Source organism: Scyliorhinus canicula, chromosome 4 (assembly GCF_902713615.1).
Source record: "Scyliorhinus canicula chromosome 4, sScyCan1.1, whole genome shotgun sequence".
NCBI lineage: Eukaryota > Metazoa > Chordata > Chondrichthyes > Carcharhiniformes > Scyliorhinidae > Scyliorhinus > Scyliorhinus canicula.
The window spans coordinates 68,251,455-68,272,742 of NC_052149.1; the positions used below are offsets into that span (position 1 = coordinate 68,251,455).

General features: G+C 39.6%; 1 protein-coding gene across 1 annotated transcript in view; it reads left to right on the forward strand.

Annotated features, from left to right (window-relative positions):
- The window catches only part of zranb2 (zinc finger, RAN-binding domain containing 2), a 40,665-nt gene extending 20,634 nt beyond the window's left edge, over positions 1–20,031 (forward strand). The window contains exons 6-10 of the mRNA XM_038794393.1: positions 2,219–2,350; positions 5,125–5,276; positions 10,259–10,345; positions 17,002–17,169; positions 17,430–20,031. Coding sequence (XP_038650321.1) covers positions 2,219–2,350; positions 5,125–5,276; positions 10,259–10,345; positions 17,002–17,169; positions 17,430–17,493 — 603 coding nt within the window. The 3' untranslated portion in view covers positions 17,494–20,031. The remainder of the gene's footprint in view (positions 1–2,218; positions 2,351–5,124; positions 5,277–10,258; positions 10,346–17,001; positions 17,170–17,429) is intronic.
- Positions 20,032–21,288: the final 1,257 nt, after the last annotated feature.

The following is a 21,288-nucleotide window of genomic DNA, read 5'->3' on the forward strand; positions in this document are numbered from 1 at the left end:
TGGCCTCCTTCTGCACTGTAAATTCTATGAAATCACTTGGGCTTGCTGACAGGACAGGAACTCGGACACCTCCAAATGAAACACTTTTTCCTCAAGGAGACGGCAAGATACCCTAGGGCCCCAAGAGACATACTACTGGTGGAACTAATAAACACGGACAGCAAGGAGGGGGAAACTGTGGGAACATATAAGGACGGTTACTGGTTAAGGGAAGACTACCACTGGGCGACGCCAGATGAAAATGGGAGGATGAATTGGGGACGGAAGTGGGTTGGGGACTCTGGGACGAAGCACTGAGTAGGGCCAACTCCTCATCCTGTGCCATGCTCAGCCTCATGCAGTTTAAAGTGGTGCACACAACTCATGTAACCAGAACCCGAATGAGCAGGTTATTCCCAGAGGTGGAGGACAAATGTGACCAGTGCCAGAGAGGCCTGGTCAACCACGCCCACATGTTCTGGGCCTTCTTCGAGTCGATGTCCAAGGTTGTGGCGGTGAGGGTGGAGCCGTGCCCAAGAGTGGCAGTCTTCGGGGTATCAGACCAGACAGAACTACGTACGTGGAGGAGGGCGGACACCCTAGCTTGGAGAAGATCAAGTACACCATCTGAGGGTCAGACGAGGGCTTCCACAAATCGTGGGGGCCATTCAGCAGCCTGTCCCAAGACCTTTTTGAGGCCAACAGCAACTAAGGAAGAGAGGGGGGATGGTGGAGGGAGGGAGGAAGGAAGACCAAGGTAGACATACAAGAGAAAGAAGCAGAGGAGGGGAAGGGGAGAAGCGAACCCAAGGGGGCCACCAAGTTGAACACTGGGTAAAAGGAGAGTAGGGAAGGCCACCAACGACAAAAAACTAAAGACCCCAACAGAAAGAAATGGAACGCAGTGTGTGGCGCCAAATGCAGAAGGCATCACTAAGAGTGATGCTAAGCCACCAGCAAAGGAAGGAAGGCGGGGGGGGGGGGGGGCAGCAGGGGTAATCACATGGAAAAAATCTGCAGCATGGTGGCGCAGTGGGTTAGCCCCGCTGCCTCACAGCACCGAGGTCCCAGGTTCGATCCTGGCTCTGGGTCACTGTCCGTGTGGAGTTTGCACATTCTCCCCGTGTTTGCATGGGTTTCACCCCCACAACCCAAAAATGTGCAGGCTAGGTGGATTGGACACGCTAAATTGTCCCTTAATTGGAAAAAATGAATTGGGTACTCTAAATTTAGATTTAAAAATTTTTATTTTTTTTTTTAAAAGGTCAGATGTAAAAAGCTGTGTAAATAAGAAAGTACTTTATTTGTTCGTATCTGACACACTTGTGCCATTACCCTGTAAAAACTGGAAAATACCAATGAACATACTTTTTTTAAAAAACAATTTTTGTTGTTTCTTGACTCCACCCAAACTGATTCTACATTCTGATCTAAGGTCCCCTCTCAGTAATGTACTGATCGCATTATTTATTAACTCTACCTCCTTTTTCTTTTTGTCTTTCCTTCCTACATGCCAAATACCCTTAAACACTCAATTCCCAGCATTGGTCACCCTGCAGCCACGTCTCCATAATATAAATTAAATTATAGCAGTTTATTTCCATTTGTGTTTTCAATTCATCTACCTTGTTGCAAATGCTGCTTGCATTCAGAGTGCCTTTTTTTATTTTCGCAGTCTTCAACCTTGTATGCTGGTGCACTCTTAAAGCTTGTATACTCAGTTCCTTCATGCCACATCAAATTAGTAAATCCCTTATTGATACCTTGCTCTCTTGCCTTGTCCTCTCTTGCAATTTATCACATCTTCCCTCACCTGATCCATTTTCTCCACTATTTAGTTTAAACCTCTCTCTGCCCTCTCAGTTATGTGACTCGCTAGAACTCGTGTTCCAGCACTGTTTAGGTGATGATCATCCCAATAGAGCAGCTCCCACTTTCCCCAGTACTGGTCCTCGTGTCCCATGAGTCGAAACCCATTTCTGTCTCTCCAATCTGAATCACACATTTAACACTCTAGTCTTATTTTCCCTACTCCAATTTGCTTGGGACTCAGATAAAAATCAATATATTATTACCTTTGAGGATCTGCTTTTCAATTTAGCCCCTAGCTGCTCATACTCGAGAAGCATATTTTACAGTTTTGAAATCGCTTTTAGTTGATTGTAGAGTACGGGAAAATTTGAATTAGGCTGCATTTGGGAAGGTTAAAAATATTGTCATTTATTTTTTACACAACTAGTTTGGAAGGAAAAAGAAGAAATTCCGTGGAAAACCAGCTGGACCCAAAACTATCCTGCAAGAAGAGATTGAAAGTGAAAAAGAGGAAGAGGAAGATGATGAGGATGGAGATCTGTCCAAATACAAGCTGGACGTGAGTCATATTCTGTTGTTAAACTGATAACTGCATATGCATGTATCTCATTGCATAACAGTTGCATTAAGAAAATTGTTTTTATTTTGACACTCTAACCTTGAGTATTAGTGCAAAAAAGCAGTGCTACATTTAAGGCAGTTGTAATCTTGCTGGCCTCTTTGTTTAAAATAGGGATGGAGAAGGAAGGGAGAAAATCTGAAGCCTAGTGAATGTTTATCCTTGGAAAGATGCCCCCTGCCCGCCAAGTACAGGCAGTCAGACAAACACGCACACTCTTACGCAAGCAGGCACAAAATCCAACCCCTCTGGCACTTTCTCCAAGACGGGCACCCCGAACTGCGAATTTTCCCAAAAATGCAATCCATTATTTGGGAATATCATCTTTTTTAAACATTTTTTAAAAATATAAATTTAGAGTACCCAATTCATTTTTTCCAAGTAAGGGGCAATTTAGTATGGCCAATCCACCTAGCCTGCACATCTTTGGATTGTGGGAGTGAAACCCATGCAAACACGGGGAGAATGTTCAAACTCCATGTGAACAGTGCCCCAGGGCCGGGATCGGACCTGTGACCTTGGCACCATGAGGAAGCAGTGCTAACCACTGCGCCACCGTGCTGCCCCCAAAGTTGAGTTTATATAATAGTTGCAACTAAATATTTGTGTTTTTACTCTAGATATTGTTTGGGGGTTTTACTGTCTGAGATCACTCAAGTCAGCTCTCACTCCTTATAACCTAGACCTAATTTGCAACGAGTTTAAGAATCAAATAAAGCCATATACTGTACTTAAGCTCATATGTCCTCACTGAATCCTGGCTTCAGAAGACTTTTGAATGAACACTTCACCCCTGGGTTTTATGTTTCCTTTGTTGGCAAATTCATGAAAACAAGGCATAATTGTAAATTTGTACATGAAATGATGACATTATCTGGAAGGTGGACATAATATAGTCAAATTTAATTCAATAACCATTTTGATCTGTAGGTTGTCATTTACTTCAAAAGCTAGGGGCCAATTCTGCTGTCCTAAACTACCAACTGAAAGATCCCGGAATATTAGCATTTACCAACCTTTCTCTCTGGCTTCAGGCAAATTTCCTAATTTGACAAGTGACTTGAGAATTGTGTGGCAAAATTGACCAACGCAGTTTAGTCTAAATTTAAATATGTGCCTCTTAACCTCAGCAGCTAATCAATTATAATCAGGTAAGTGTGTGTTTTAAAGCACCTTGGGCATTTTACTCCAGTGAAGGCAGAGTTTAGTACAAGTTGTCACATTATTTAAAACCCAATTATTTGAATTAAGTGGGTGCTCCCTCTGACACATAAGTAAACACATCTATATTCTGACAGAAGAAGAGTTACAATGCCTCAAGTGGAGTAACTAATTCGTTATTAGTGCTTAAAATAGGTTCAGGAGTAGGCCATTCGGCCCTTCGAGCCTGCATCACCATTCAATATGATCATGGCTGATCATGCAAGTTCAGTATCCCACTCCCGCTTTCTCTCCATACGCCTTGATCCCTTTAGCCGCAAGGGCCATGTCCAGCTCCCTCTTAAATATATCCAATGACTGGCCCCAACAGCTTTCTGTGGTAGAGAATTCCACAGGTTCACAAATCTCTGAGAGAAGTCCTTCCTCATCTCGGTCCTGAATGGCTTACCCCTTATTCTTGAGCTGTGGCCCCTAGTCCTGAACATCCCCAACATAAGGAACATTCCCCGCATCGAGCCTGTCCAGTCCATCAAGATTTTATGTTTCTATGAGATCCCCTCTCATTCTTCTAAACTCCAGCGAGTGCAAGCCCAGTCGATCCAGTCTTTCTTCATATGTCAGTCCTGCCATCCCGGGAATTAGTCTGGTGAACTTCGCTGGACACCCTCAATAGCAAGAATGTCCTTCCTCAAACTTCGGGGACCAAAACTGCACACAATACTCGAGGTGTGGCCTCACCAAGGCTCTGTATAACTGTAGCAAGACATCCCTACTCCTACACTGCAATCCTCTCGCTATAAAGGCCAGCATGCCATTAACTTTCCTCACCGCCTGCTGTGCCTGCATGCCAACCTTCAGTGACTATTCCACCATCACACCCAGATCTTGTTGCACTTCCCCTTTTCCTAAACTGCCACCATTAAGATAATCTGCCTTCCTGTTTTGCCACCAAAGTGCATAAGCTCACATTTACCCACATTATATTTTAAGGGCTGCTGAGTGTAAAAGATGCTACAGAATTCAAGCTCTTTTCCATTTTAAAACAGAACAAATAGAATCAGCTTTCTGTCATATTCCTGAGTCACTGTAGAAGACATGACCTGAGATTAAACCATATTTTAAATCCCGCCTGCAGTAGAACAAAAGACACTGCATTAAACAAACAAGATTAATTTGCCACTGATATATTTTGTTGCTTTCAAAACAACTGTTAATTCAACCTTGTTTGTAAATTTTGTCTCCTGAAGCTAATGACTGGTGAAATATTGTGAACCAGTTGGTCTCCATTTTGGATCATGCCAAAATAAGCTGACTTTCCTTGATTGAATTCTAAATATTGACTGACCATGGAGTTACACTTGATTCTCAGAAGCCTGTCCCAGACCAATATGTCCAGGGAGCTTTGTTTGAGAGGGGAAACTGAAAAAATGAAAACTGATGTTTTGAACATGTAACAGGCCTATCTGTGTTTTTCTTTTTGCAACGTTTGTTTAATTGGGAGGTCAGAAAGACCAATTCTGTATATGCTAGCGTAACTTTACAGCGCTTTGCAGGATGATGATGATGAAGAAGATGGGGATCTCTCAAAGTACAATCTGGATGCAAGTGAAGATGAAAAGAAACCTCCCAAAAGCAGGAGTCGCTCCAAGTCACACTCATCTCGATCTTCATCTTCTTCCGCTGCTCATTCCAGTTCAAGGTCCAGGTAAACGGGTACAGGTCAAGGGTGACACCGGGCAAAATGTCAGTATCAGTTTAACTTCTTTCTTTTAAATGTACATTCATGTGTTATGAAGTTTATGAGTCTAGTCTTGCATCTGAAGTTATATTCCTTCCTTTAGGAGATGACTTTTAGATGGCTTCTATTGGATGAGCTAAAATATTGCAATATCAAATGTATTCTATAGTTGTCATAAGTTACAATCGTAAGATCTTTAGCCATAAGACTTAAATATTTTTTTGGTTTTAGGTGCTAAAACATGAATTTGTATCGCAAGTACTGAGTTATTTTATACAGTAACTCCTCACTTAAAGTTGCAGTTGCATTCCGGAAAATCACAAGTTTAAGTGAATCATGGTTAAAGCCCGAGTTAGGTTCCTTTGGTTTTTTCAGGTGTGAAATGTCCAATGTACAAGTTGAAATAGTGCAGCACTATGCATTCCTTGCTAAATAAAATACATCATTAAATATAAACACAATACAGTATCAAATTTTAAAGCTGCACATACCAAGCAGTACTGTCCAGGAGTTTGACCAGGCTCCATCTCGTGATAGAATTTATCCGATGAAGTCCCAGAACTGCCTGCACTGACTAACCTCTGCCACTAGATGGAGTTCAGCACTGGAAGGTGTGACCCATTGGTTGCAAATCTATATCCATGTCAATGGCCCCCTTTATTAACTTATTCCCATTGTTCAATTTTTAAAATTATGCCCCCTTTTATTTGAAACTTTTTGACTGGATTAATTATATTGATCTCTTTATTTACTAAAATTGATCACTTGAAAATTTCCCTTTTTAACGAAGCACAGGTACATCTTTTCTTTCCATTGTAGCTTAAACGTTTGACATTTGAATTATCCTCTTTGCCTTTGCTTCCATCTGTAATCTCGGGGGTAAATTACCTCACTATAACTGGAGATCAGAACTGTGTACTGTCATCAAAGTAGCATCTGATAAACACCTGATGTGATGCAGAGAGAGTTGATGTACACAGTAGCACAAGTGGATAGCACTATGGCTTCACAGCGCCAGGGTCCCTGGTTCAATTCCATGCTGGGTCACTGTCTGTGTGGAGTCTGCACGTTCTCCCCGTGTCTGCGTGGGTTTCCTCCGGGTGCTCCGGTTTCCTCCTACAGTCCAAAGACGTGCAAGTTAGGTGGATTGGCCATGATAAATTGCCCTTAGTATCCAAAACCTTTAGGAGGGGTTATTGGGTTACGGGGATAGGGTGGAAGTGAGGGCTTAAGTGGGTCGGTGCAGACTCGATGGGCCGAATGGCCTCCTGCACTGTATGTTCTATGTTCTACAATAGAATAGTAGTGCAGAGGGGGCAATAGTTCCTAGATTGTGTTCTAGAAAACTTCTGACATTCTGTTTCCAGCCCAGTGAAAAAGGTGGCACTGCTAATCCCGGTTCTTGGGACTGAGGTGGGTCAGTTTGAGAACAAACAAATAGAGGATTGCAATCATTGTATCATAAGATTTAGATAGGCTATGGAAAAGGATAAAGAACAATCCAGAGTAAGAATAATTAACTGGGGGAAAACCAACCTCAATGGAGCAAGAATGGATCTGGGCTGAAAATTGGAAGTTCGAAGTTGGCAGGGAAAAACGGTATATGAACAATGGCCTACCCTCAAAGAAGAGAGCATTCTGCAATGGTCAAGGTATGTTCGCATCAAGGAGAAACGTAGGGCAAACAAATCCAGAACTCCCTAAATGAAAAAAGAAATCTAGATATGAAGAAAAAGTCTGCTGATGATAGTTGTCTGGTGGACAATACAATGGAGAATCGGGCTCAATGCAAATGATAATCGGGCTGAGTAGCGAAGGCTCAGACGGGAAGTGTAAAAACAAATAAGAAAAACAAAGAGGGAATATGAAAAGACTGGCAGCTAACATTAAAGGGAATCCCAAAGTCTTCTATAAGTAGATAAATAGTAAATGGGGTAGTAGGGCCCTTCGGGACTAAAAGGGGATTTGTGTATGGAGTAGGGGGCATAACTGGGTATTAAATGAATACTTTGCATCTGCTACCAATGAAAGAGGAGGCATTTAATATACTAGAGGTATTAACTAGGCTCTCTGTACAGATAATAAGCACCAAGATATCCAGGGATGTTGAGGGAAGTGAATGTGAAAATTGCCAAGTCTCTGACCGTAATTCAGGTGGTGCCAGAGGAATGGGTAATTGCAAAAAAAAATGACATGAGGATAACGTCAGAAACTACAAGCCAGTGGGGGCAGCACGGTGGCGCAGTGGTTAGCACTGCCGCCTCATGGTGACGAGGTCCCAGGTTCGATCCCGGCTCTGGGTCACTGTCTGTGTGGATTTTACAAATTCTCCCCGTGTTAGAATGGGTTTTGCTCCCCACAACCCAGAAGATGTGCTGGGTAGGTGAATTGGCCATGCTAAATTACCCCTTAATTGGAAAAAATGAATTAGGTACTCTAAATTTAAAATAAAATACCTGCAAGTCAGTCAGTTTAACCTTGGTGGTGGGAAAAACAATAATTTGGGACAAAATTAAAAGTCACATGGTCAAATGCATAGTTAAGGAAACCCAGCATGGATTTCTTGAGGGAAAGTTGTGTTCGAGTTGCTGAAGATTTTTGAAGCGATACATACTGGATTGATGAGGGAAATGCTTCATTGATTTCCAAAAAAGCAGATACAGTTCCATACTAAACCTGTGAGTAAAGTTCTAGTTCTTAGAATAAAAGGGACAATTTCAACATGGATACAAGACTGTTCGAAACAGGCTACTGAGGTATCGGAAGCAGGCTAAAGATTAATGGATATCTTATGGACTAGAGGAAAGTTAGTGGAAGGGGGCAAGTAGTCATGTTCTTCACTGGTCAGTGCTGGAACCCTTACTCTTCATTTATACTAATGACCGGTCCTAGACTATGGTGTATGGGGCACAATATCCCAGGCTTTATTTATAAAACCATATAATACAAGGTGGCACAGTAGCACAGTGGTTAGCACTATTGCTTCACAGTGCCAGGGTCCCAGATTCGATTCCCGCTTGGATCTCTCTGTGCGGAGTCTGCACGTAATCTGTATGTCTGCGTGGGTTTCCTCTGGGTGCTCCGCTATCCTCCCACAGTCACTAAAGACGTGCTGTTAGGTGAATTGGACATTCTGAATTCTCCCTCCGTGTACTCGAAACAAGTGCTGGAATGTGGCGACGAGTGGATTTTCACAGTAACTTTATTGCAGTATTAACGTAAGCCTACTTGTGACAATAATAAAGATTATTATTAAGAGCAGGGAGTGATGTTGAACTTGTGTGAGACACTTAGATACTTGTTTAACCTCAGCTGGAGTATTGTGTCCAGTTCTGAGCACTGTACTTTAGGAAAGTATCGGACAGTGCAGAAAAGATGAACAAGAATAGTTTAAAGGACAAGGAACTTCAGTTATGAAGATAGAGTGGAGGAGTTGGGACTGTTTTGCTTGGAGATTAAAAGGTTGAGTCTGGATAGAGTAGATGGCGACAAACTGTTCCCACTCTTGAAAAGATCAACAACACAAGGGTGCAGGTTTAAAGTAATTGGCAAAAGAAACAAAGGTAATATGAGGAAATGCTTTTTCAAACAGGATGTGATTAAGGTCTGGAATGCACAAGCTACTGCAGGGTTACAGGGCGAAGGTGGTAATGGCACTCAGTGAATTGGAGAGCCAGTGCACGATGGGCTCAATTGCCTCCTTCTGCACTGCAACAATTCTGTGATAGAGTTTCATTTGTGCTGTCCTTGTTTCCTGTTAATGTAACCCAGTAGATCATTTGTTTTTAATTTGCTAATTCCTGATCTTTTCTATACTAATTTCTGACTATTCCATTCATCAGCTAGATCCTCTTTTTTTTTTTGTACCTCGTTCCCATACTAACTTTGTTTATATTAATTTACTTTCAATTGCATCTGCTTATTGGTTAGATTAGTTAGAAATTCTCCCAATCTGTTTGAACGAATACATTATTTTTGCTGCCTCATTGTTCTTCATTATTGTGATGGCATTTCCTGTCTTCGTTGCAAATTTTTGTTTTAAAAAAATGTAAAGCAAGAAACTAATTATGCAACAACCTGATTTACAATAACTGACACTTAATATGCAATAATATTTTACCGTTTCATATCGTGGTTTTGAAAAGTTAAAATGTTATGAAGCTAGCCACTTATCTCAAAGTAAAGAGATCAACAAGTGAAGTTTGGCCATATAAATATGTGAGACTGGCAATTTTAATGTTAATTTTAAATAATTTTGTTAAAGCTTAAATCCAGTAATAACTTGTATTGGGACCAATGTACGTTGGTGGGACCAATAATGGATGAGAAATTAAATGTTGCCTGTTTCTTTGTCATTAACTTTTCCAAACTCACGCACTGACTATGGTTAGTTGAATATGCATGTTCCCATATGGTTGAAGAGATGACTGCACTTCTGTTTTCCTTTTCTTTGAAAAGCAAGCTGTTTTAATTGATGAATTTTAACTATGCTTCCTGTTTATAGGAAGTAGAATGAAATGTTGCATTAAGAATAGTTTTCTAAATAACCATTCTAGAACCACCTTTAGATGGATGTTCATCTCCTGTTTTATAGTAACCCTTGGTTTAACATTGTTTTATATTAACTCAGTTATTATTATCTACCCATTATAAAGTAATACAAATGGTCTTCTGTGACCAATAATTCTAAAAGTGGGAAGTGATTGAGTCTTTTTATAATGATTCTGTGGGTTTGTTTTATTATGTAAAGAGTTACAGGGAAATTTGAATGAATTTGCATTCTCTCAGCTTGGCTACAAGGCTGATTTGTTTTCTTTTGTATGTGGTAGTTAGTAAACAACGAGTAGTTTTATGGATTTTGTGAAATTGAAGAAGTGTTTCTAGTTCCAGGTTTTATATAGTTTAAAATGCAGACTTAGTATTGGAAAATATTTGCCATTTTATTGCAGGTCCCGGACCAGAAGTTCTACCACTTCCAGATCCAGGTCACGTTCCAGCTCCAGAGGTCAATCTAGATCACCCCGGTCGAAGTCAAGGTGAATGGGGTAACATTCTCTCCTTCTAGGAGAGTTTAAAAAGTACTCTAGGGGAAGGACACCTAAGCTCCTTTGATATTGACATTTTCATTCCATCATTATTACCATTGCCATTCAAGTAGAACCACAGTTGACTTCATTCCTGGATTTGCATCAACCTGAAAGAATATATTATAACCTGAAAGGGTCAGTGTATTATTCAAGCATTTTAGTTTTCTGTCTGCAGTAATGCCTCCAGCTTAATAACAATTTGGGATAAACATTCTGCCTCTGCACTCACCAACACATGATTTTTTTTGCCCAGTTGCTTTAGCATAAAACTGGTCTGATGAGCACAGATGTGAAATAATCACCTTGTTATCTTCAGTTGTCTGCATTTATTGTTAATTATCTGTCAGACAGATTTAGCACAGATTTTAAAAATTAAACTTCCAGGTACGTGTGTTACCCCATATGAAACTGTGCTAATATTAGCAAACAATGCCTTCGTTTGATCCACATCTTGTATCTCTTTGATATATAATCTTGAGCAGGCTGGCAGTTGGACTGCTAAAATTGATTTTGGTCACTTAAGTTAGAGGAGAAAGAAATGTGCCAATATTACTAATTATCTGTATTCAACCACTGCTGGAAAAGTGTGGGTTTCTCAGGTGAGTGAGTGCATTGCGCTCAGAGAAGTCTCCTCGGACATGCAAACTCCATGTTGAAATACAGTAGCTATAAATATTTATTGGGCAAATTGCCAGTGAACAGCTGATTCCTTTGATACTCACAGTCTGATTGAGCAGTTTTATTTTTTAAAGAGGAAAGTTTCGACCAAATTCAAGAATCGCTTTCCGGGTACAGTTAATTTTCTTCGCTATTCAGTGTTTGCTAGTGAGTAAAAGAACAGGAGATACCTGACAACAATTGATAGCCATCAACATCAGTGGGAAAGGGTTTGCTGCCTGAGAGCAAAAAGTATTAGGAAATGTTCTCTTCTGACCCAAACCATTGAATCTTTAAATTATTATTTTTCTGTAGATTTAAAAGGTGACTGAAGTCTGCAAACTTTACCTCCAGTTAAGAACAAACATCCTCAATACCTGTATAGCAAAATACTATTAATTTGTTGAAACAATGTATTCCAGGCCAAGCCTGATCTATGCAATGTTGAGTAGATTTGCATTAATAAGAATCCTAAAATGACAATTACATTGTAACAAAAAATGAACTGGTCAGACAAATCCAGAAGATTTTTTGATTTCTGGTACCAATTACAATATATATTTACACAATCTGTAATTAGTAATAGAGGATAGGTTTAAACATTAGCAGAACATAATGGAACAACATAGAAACAGGAATTAGTAATTCAGCCTACCACCTCCTCTTCTGCGCCCTCCCCCGGCTGAGCCTTTGTGTGATTCGGTGAGATCATGACTTGGTAAATGAACATCATCCACCCACCTTGGCTCCATATTCCCTAATAAACCTGGCTGAAGAAAATCTTATCAAGCTCTGATTTAAAATAATTAATTGAGCTCACATCTGCTGTTTTTTTGTGTGGGCTAGAGTTCCACACTTCATCCACGCTTTGTATGAAGAAGTGCTTCCTAAACCCCCTCCTGAATGACCTGGCTCATTGTTCTATACTCCTGTTCTATATGTTCCCTATCAGCAGAAAAGGTTTATTTGTGTTTACCCCACCAATTCCTTACGAAATTCTAAAAACTTTGGATCATATCATCCCATGGCCATTTATATTCCAAGAAATATATATGTAGTTTAAGTAATCACGCCTCATAATTTAACCCGTGGAACCATGGTCACATCTACTGAATTTCCGCTGCATTATGTCCTTGCTCTGGCTTGGTGTCTCGAACAGTACCCTGAATGCATTCTGACCAGAGCTTTGGATTGCTGTTTAAAGCTTCCTCCCTATTATTTTCCAGCCCACTAAATATGAAGGCTAGCATTTCATTGGTCTTTTAAATAATCTTTTACATCTGTCTGCTACATTTTGGAGATCTGTGGACATTACCCCTAAATCTCCTTCGATCTTCACTAGCTTTCAACATTTTAATAAAAACTCTAGATCTGATGACTTTATGGTCAAAAACGAATGACCTCACACTTAATTACCTTAATAAACAAATACCTTTCTCATTTGTTTCCTCTATTGGCACATCTTTTACAGAATTATTTAAATATTTTGTCAAATTATTCAAATTTTGTACTTTCTTTCTCCTTTTGCTTATAGAGGACTTGTGACCTAATACGTATGCCCATGTTTGAATCTAATTAGTTGTCACATAATCTTAACATGAGCCAGTTCTGAATTGGTCTTTCATACTTGATTATTAAACTGGCAAGGGTTTGCTTGGTCTCCAACACTGGATAAAGTAAGCTACCAGATACTTGTTAAATATGTATCTTTTCGAAGCTGAGCACAAGTCCCCTTCCAAACATTTCTAAGTTGTGGTGTAACATGATAATTGGAGTAATAACATATCAAATGTAGTTCCTCTTTTCCTGCCAAGAAATTTATACCTTGTTTCTGTTTTTAACAAAATAACTCTGTATCTATATATATTTATTAACAGTCTGCTATGCAACCTTTAATGTTTTGAATGTTTTTCATTTTATTAAAAGTGCAAAATTCAACTTTAAATGTGGAAGCAATATTTTTCGGAAGTGATATGCAAGTTTGTACATTTTAAATCTGGGTCAGTTTAGTTTATGAAACATCAGTTAGCATATATTCAGAAACTTTGGCCATTTCGAAACATTACAAATTATATTCTGTTTTTGCACATTTTGTTTAATTAAATATGTGATGTGGGAAACTTTTGGTTTGTACATATTTCATATCTCAAGACATTCTCAACTACACATGGGATCAAGTGGAATTGAATTGTGTATGTAACATTGGACCTAGACAAAACTGTGTTTAAGATCAAGAAAAAGAACATGTTTTGGCTAGTCATGATTATGCGCACAATACTCTGCAATACCTGACCTAAGGAGAATGCAGTCATGTTCATAAAGTGAAAATGAAAGCTGTTACAATGCATTTCAGGATATGTACTTTTTTTTCTAGAAGTATGCATTTTTTTAACTTGAAGTGTGAGAATATCCGTTATGTCTTTTGACATATAATGTGATTTCCTTAGATTATTCCAATCTTGGTCTCTGTTACAGACTGTCCTTCCTCATTTATTATCCTACACAAGCACCAGCATATTCCAGCACTGGAGGAAATGTTTTTTGAATTTGCAGATTTGCCATTCTTTTGTGTCGCTGGGTCCATTTCTGTTAAATTGAACTGGTGAACTGCATGTGCCAAATAATCAAGCTGATGTAGCTCAATGTTGGGACCCATTTCAAACACCCTAGTTGGCCCACAGTTGGGTGTTGAGAGAGGAAATGGGACTGAGCTGGCACTAGCTAGTATTTTTTTGAAAAGCTGAGAGGGGAAGTTCTGTTCTTCGTTAATTTTTAACATCCCTTTAATGGTTGTTGTTAGGCCGTTTAGGATCATGGGCAATTAGATAGAATTTGCGTGATTTGAGCTCCATCCATTTGTGTCCAGGTTTTCTGTTGGGATCTTACAACTTGCACAAGGCCGAATTTGCGCATGCCTGTTTCAGGCAGGAAGGCTACTCTGCCATTTACAGATATTTCTGAATATAGGATCAGGTGGCGTTGGGTGACAGCAGGGCCATCAAGGTACCCTGCCCCTATTTTTGAAGTGCAAAATAGATGCAAGAGAGTTGAATTTATTACCCCAGGAGTATAAATCTACTTTATCTCAGAAGAATAACAGATTGGAGTGATTGAGACTGGATGTGGGATTGTTGAAGTTGTGACTTGGAGGTGGATATTTTGGGGCAGGAACCAAGCCAAATACTCGGTTTAAAGCTGGGGAGACAGGAGTCGCAAAGATTGGAGGATGAGAGATTGTGAGAAGGAAGAGAACTGGCGAATGTAGTGTTTTGTGGGAAAGGTGCTCAGGAGAAGCAACTAATGAGTGAGTGAAACCTCGGAACTTTGTGCAAAAATATTGGATTTTTTTTCCATAATTAGGTGATTGGGGAACAAGGGGACAGAGAGTGAGAGTTCTCACTGTGCTGTCGGAGTTGTGTGCTCCAACTGCCACTGTTCACAGAGCATGGGAACAGGGATTCCACGTTTGGCGCTGCCAGAAGATACACCTCCCTCAGCTCCTCTCGAGCAGCTGGAGGCTTGACTTCCCCATCTCAACTTTTTGTTCCTTGCTCTCAATCACATCACTGTTCAGGCTGCAGTGGAACTGCAAAATCTAACCTGAGCTTGGGCTGCAAGTGCTCTATATAGTTTTATGTGTTTTACAAAATGATCCTGGAGCAGCCCTGAACCCTCTTCATGTTTAAATTAAACCAGTGGTAATTTCCGAAGAACTGCCAGGGCTACCTCGGAGTAGGGAGGGCCAATGCAGATGCTGGCTGTACAGATTGGGTTGAAGACCTTGCATTGTAGAAATAGTATACACTGAATTAATTTTGCATTGCAAGAAACTGCAAAATGCATACTATCCCAGTATCTTCAAATAACTTTTGCTGAGTGCCTCATCTAGGTTGTCAGGATGTCACATCAGGCCTGCGTGTGAATTGGGTTTGCTACTCCTTAACTTCGTGATCTTTTCCATTTTTTTGACTTTTGAGTCCAAGTTACATTACATCTTGTACTTGTCTTCCTAATTGTAAAACACGTTCTGCATGTGAGGGGCACCATAAGGATGCATGCTGTATGTGTCTACTCTAATGCCCAACTACCAACTTTGAATATTCTTTTCAAAGATTTGGTTTGAATCGGGCACAGGCTGTGTAAGTAGCTTGTGGCCCTCTGTACTATTTTGATTGGACACTATGTCAGGGTGCATCAGGAGACTACTGTGCTAAGTTGTGCATGCAGTTCTGGCACTTCGGCTCTGGTGAAGAAATTTGTAGAATGATGATTAGGATGTCTTAATATTGAGTACATCGTTTGACCAATAAACAATTGAGAGAAGAGCGAATCAAGTACTTCTGACGGCAAACTAGCTGAAAAGAAAGATGGCCTGGCAGAGGGTGAAGTGCCAATAAATTGGACAGAATGAGAAATTGAAGCAGAAGGAAGACTCTGAAAGAGAAGCTGAGGAACAGTTTATTTTAAAAGAAAATGCAATCACCATCTTGCATTTATATAGCACCGTAACATAGTAAAATGTGGAGTGCAATCTTACAAAATCTGTTATATATTTCCCAATGCACACTCTCCATACCATATACATCTTCCCAGCTTAAAAGAAAGCCAACAACTTTCCTCCACTATTTGGCTGTGGAGCAATGATAACTTGTGGGAATTGGATCGTTTATCTTCATTCAGAGAAGCAAAGTTTTGTTTGCCTGCCCAAATTAGATTCCAAACATAGTGTTTGAAAGATAACATTTTTAGTTTCTTCTGAATAATGAACGATAGGTGGCAATATAAAAAATATCAGATTTAATCTTGAGAACAAGCGGGGAGAAAAACAGGGTTGGTGCTTCAAGTTGAAACCTTTCAACAGAATGATGCTGTTGTTTAGTTAAAACAAATCTGGTTACCCTGATCTTAAAAATAACCTTTAAAAAGTACCTTGTTCAGCCAGGCTTTAAAAGATTGAAGAAGTAAGGATTAAAATCTATTCATATATTTTCGAAATATGTGATAAGCTCAAAACTTGATTTTCTTTTGTTTCCTTGATTGCTTTAAAAAATATCATCAGTAAGGGGGCTTCATGCAATAGTGACTAGTATCTGTTACAAAGACTTGGAATTTCTGTAGCATTTCATTTTATTCATTGTGTCAGTTGTTGAAAAGATTGTTTTAAACAATAATAATTTTAAATGTCTGTAACTTGGTTCTTGTTGCTGGCTTATCTGCTGCTATCAGCCATTATATAACCGCTGGAGTCTGCTGTGTCAATAGGCAAAAGGTAGAGTGGATTAGAACAGAGTTGTCCAACATTTTGCTTTCATCAACAATGTAAGTATGCACCAAGAAAGCTTAGTATTGAAATCCAAGTTCCCATTAATTAGTTTGCATGATCTCCAATTGTTGACACTAACAGATCTTGGTTATTCCTGATTTACAGTTATTCCAGAAGTGAGGCAACAGTGCTAAAAGCAGGCCTTTCAGACTTGTAAAATTCACCAAAATGAGAAACCAGAAAATTTGATAGGGAGAAAATCCTAAGGGTTGGTCTACGAAAGGAAATAGGTTCAGCATCTCTGGATTAGAAAGCATTTGATTTTTATAACTTGAGCACACGTTTATCATATCTCTGTCGTGTCAGTTAACTGATCACTCTTGCTAAATGAAAGTTGATGAATTAATAGCTTGGTCACAATTGCATCTCGAGATATGTATCGGAGCTTCTGTGACAACTTCGGGGCTCTATAATTAGAATCTAAATATTTGGCTCTCAATACTGCAGGAATCTTAACAAGCAAATACCCTTAATTTAATTAAAACATCCTCATGCTGTAGTGATAACCTTGCACTTAAACAGTTGGTTAAAATTAAACCAACTAAAAACAGTCAAATGTAACCGTGAATCTGTTGGATTAATAGTTGGCATAAATCTAATTTTCTCCCAATCAATCAAAATCCAGCTCCAGATCACGCCGGGGGTCTTCATCTCCAAGGAAGAGGTCTCGCTCAAGTTCTCGATCATCATCTTCCTCTGAAAGAGGCAAAAAACGAAGCCGTTCCAGGTCATCATCCTCAAGTGGCCGCAAAAAAACTAGACGTTCTGACTCAAGATCTTGGTCTGCAGAAAGGTTTGGGCTTCTGTAGAATAAGATTACTAGAGTTTTAACAGGACTGCAGAAGTCATCCCATTTAAAACAAAAACTTGTTTTGTTTGTTAATATTATTTGAATTAATAAGCCAGCGGATGCTTCTTTATACAGGTTGTGGGCTTTATAATAGCAGCAATGCATATTTTTGGTATCTTAATTTAGAGGAGTTACTTTGAAGATGTAACTGCAGTTTCCCAAAGTTTCAGCTTTGCACACCTTGTTGATTTTGTCTTTTGCAGGCGCAGTGGATCATCCTCCGGATCCTCTCACTCGGGCTCCCGTTCAAGTTCTAAACAGAAGTAGCCTTTTAACATCTGCAGTTTTTAAAAGTTCAGTAATTTCTGGAAAAATGCATGAAACTTATTTTAAAGTTATTAGTGTCTTGAGCAAATCCACCTGAGATGTTGTGGAAAACATGAAAAAAAATTGGGCCTATGTCTTGATGAAATCTTGCTGATGTAATCTTAAACCTATTGTTGCTTTGAGTGTGTTAGAACTGTACTCCAGTCTATTAATTAGTATATTAAGCCATAATAGTTTTTTTCCTCGTGGAAAACTGATTTTGATGTATTTTTATTACAAGAACCATAAAGGCTAGTGAGTTTAGAAGTGTACATTATGTATACATCTATATGCCTAGCATTATAGTGCAGAGGGTCTGTGTAAGTGCATGTGGTCTTAAAGGAAGAGAAACTTTAAAGAGATAGTAAATTCTCGGGGAGTAGTTCAAATTACTTTGCCACGTTATGAATCAGGATACAGTATTGGAAATAACAGAATTTATATTTGGCAGGACTCCCTCTAAGTTTGTTTTTTAGTGATCCTTGTGCTTTCCATTGGAAACTGAAGAGGAAGCAACTTCAAACCAGTCGAGAGCTGCACTAGATTTCCAGTACCTTGGAAAATCATGTTTTGTTCGAAAATCTGCATCTCAATGTAGTTTTCCAGAGTCATGGAGCTTTAGCCAGTTAGGTCCACTACCCTGTTATTCCCTATAGGGAAAAACCTGGGCTACTCCACCCTATTAGAATAGTTGAATTAACATTATAAGGTTTGTTTGCACTCCCCTATAAATACTCCCACTCAACCTTTTTATGTGCCTCTTGGTGATTTGAAAAAACACAGCTTTGAAGCAGTTTGCAGCATTTGTTTTGTGGGAGATTAAATTGCAGAAATCTAGAGCCTTATGATAACCCTTCAGTTTTGGGTTATGTTCAGTTATCTTTAATGTGTTTGGAAATGTTCATAAGTTTGAAAAAGAATTGTGGAATAGCATTGAATGGTTCCCATTTTACATCAGCATCCTTGAGTGCAAAGGTATGTTTTTCAACCTGTGCTGGACTGAATTTAAACATAAGTGCCAAAGTAAAAATAGCTTGAGCAGTTTTGATGCCATTTTTAATGGGTACCACTGCAGAAATTACCTACTTGTCAGTCTGCCACAGACCACAATGACTGGTGATCAGAAATTTGTATTTGGGAAGTCTTCTAGGACAAACTTTCAGATTCTTTTTAGGGACTGAATAGAGTTAGCTAATAGCTTTACATGTTCTGGGGATGCTGTCGCTAATGTAAAAATGGGAAATGTTCCACATTTGAGCATTGACAAATTGAAGAGAAAATGTGAGGAAAAATATGGAATATTTGCAACATTTTCTTAATTTTCATTTTTTAATGCATTAGTGCATTTTCAGTCTGCAAAATTATTTAAATGTTTAAACAATTGGGTATACCGAACAGTTAGAAGTTGGGGACTTTCTAAAATCATTTTCAAAACAAATAATTCATTAACTACCTTCCATCTTGATGACTTGTTATGGCTTAATATACCCCTCTAATCTTAAAACTGGTTAGAAGAAAATGGTATTTGGATTATCAAACAGAAGCTCTGCTTTTCAGAACTCCAAAGGTGGTTTCAGCTATATTAAATGGTAGAGGAAGGTAAGTATACAGCCAAAATTCTAACTTCGTAAATTGTACTTGGCAGTACTAATTGCATACTTGGTGCAAATGTGGACATTGTTTTTAATGGGTTTTTTCCTTCAGTTTTTATTTTCTTTGGTTATCGTACAGGCACCAGAAGTGTTAGGCAAGTAAGGGTTGGCTTTGTTTTATTTTGGAGCATACACCATATTACTTAAGTGGTCTAGTTTCTTGTGATTTTACAGTTTTAATCTCTTTAACACCTTCTTTCAGAACCAACAAGTCTACACGCCCATTTGTATTTGTAGCTCGTATAAAACCAACTTGAGGAACATGTGACCAATATCTATGACTGTTTTGGGATTCCGCTCTGGAAATATTGGAAGATCTGATTTTTGTGCAGGATTCCTGAGCGTAGACTTTCAGTGTAACTTTCGTGGGCAACAAGATTTTCGCAGTGCCATTAATGTGCATAATAGTTAAATTTACAGGATTACATGGAATTACAGGATTACAGTGTAAATTAATAATGTAACTTTCATTTGCATTTTCAAGACTAGTTTTATCTAAACCAGTTATATTCAAAATTCTACAGAATTTTGTCTGCCTTTAAACTTTGCCTATAATCTCATTCTATATTTAAAGAAAAATTTAGCTGAGACCACTTAATTTGATTGCTAATATATGGATGGGGTTTTGGTAATTTCATCAGTCGTAAATTTTGGATATTTGTAAATGGTAAAAGTGCAAATAACTTGCTTAAGGTCATCAGCTTGTTCATCTAGCCCTGTGTAATAGTTTTCATCAGAAACAAGAAAAACTATTTGTAGACCATGTGTATGTAAATAAATCTTCCAATGGTACATTACCCAATGTCATGTTCAAGCACCAATAAAGAAAAAAAATAAGTGGTTTGAATTGCATTTGTCGAATTGTGTTTGCTGTGGTTTCTGTTAATTCGACAGTATTTTAGGGCAGGTTGACAAATTTTAATGTTCCCTCATTTCTGCCTTGAAGAAATTTGGTGTGCTTCAGATATGCACTCATTTTGATCAGTATTCTTCTGATTTGCAAGATATAAAGATACTTTTAAATAGTAAAATTACAGCAAACACTGTTGACAGTGGCAGTTAATGTCAGTTCAGACTACCTGAGCTCCAGCCAGTGTGTGTTGTGGCTTCGTAGGTGATAAAGGCTGGATTTTCCATCCCGGGCGGCCCGGATCGTATTCCCCTTTGGGACGGAGAATTGGGAGTTGGGGAAAGGCAGGGTTGATGCCGGGCGCTGGCCCGAAAAGCAATGCTCCGACCTCGGAATCGAGGTACGTGGCATGCACTAGCAGGAGCATGTAAATTAATGCAAATGGGTCTCGAGTCCGCGGCTGGGAAGCAGATGGGCGCAGTGGCCGCCCGGGTCCCCTGTAAGTGTACCCCCACGCTTAGGACCTCAGTAAGAGGGCCGTCCTCCCCCAGGACCCTTGTAATTGGGAGAACCACCTCTCTGGGACCCCTATAATAGGGGGAGTCCCCCTGGGATTCCTGTAATGGGAAGACCCCCCCCCACACAGGAACCCTGCCTAAAGGGACTCTTCCTACCCCCCACCCCCCTCCTCCCAGTAAAGAGACCCCTGTCTGGAGGCTTGAGAGCAATCCAGACAGGGGCAATTAGAAGAATTACAGCTGCAATGTGTCCATTTGTCAAAAGGAGAACAGTTGTGACCTGCATCTGGTTCCCACAGATCCATTAGCTGCAAGCCATTCATAGCTTTCTAGTAGTGGTGTGTGATTGACAGCTTTTCAAACCATCTGCAGCTTTGATTAATTCATCTGCCTTCAAGGTTCAATGGCCTAAAAACATTGACCACATCAAAGAGACCACATGTTCACCTCTGACGGAAGAATATAGTCTCCCAAACCGAGAATACATCCCATGGGGTACATAAATTCAATGACTTATGCACCAAACTTGTTGCTCATAGTGTTGACAGAGCTGGGACTCTTATCCAATAGGAGAGAGTGAGGGGAGCAAGCCAAGTGTTTGGTGGTGCCCAGGCTTTGTTAGCGGTGTGAGGCACAATTTCAGAGGAGGGAAGCACAGAAGGTCGTTTCTGTCACCTCCATTTTGGTTGTGGCTTGCAGTTTGGAAACTGCTGGACTAAAAGTTCCCAACTACAAC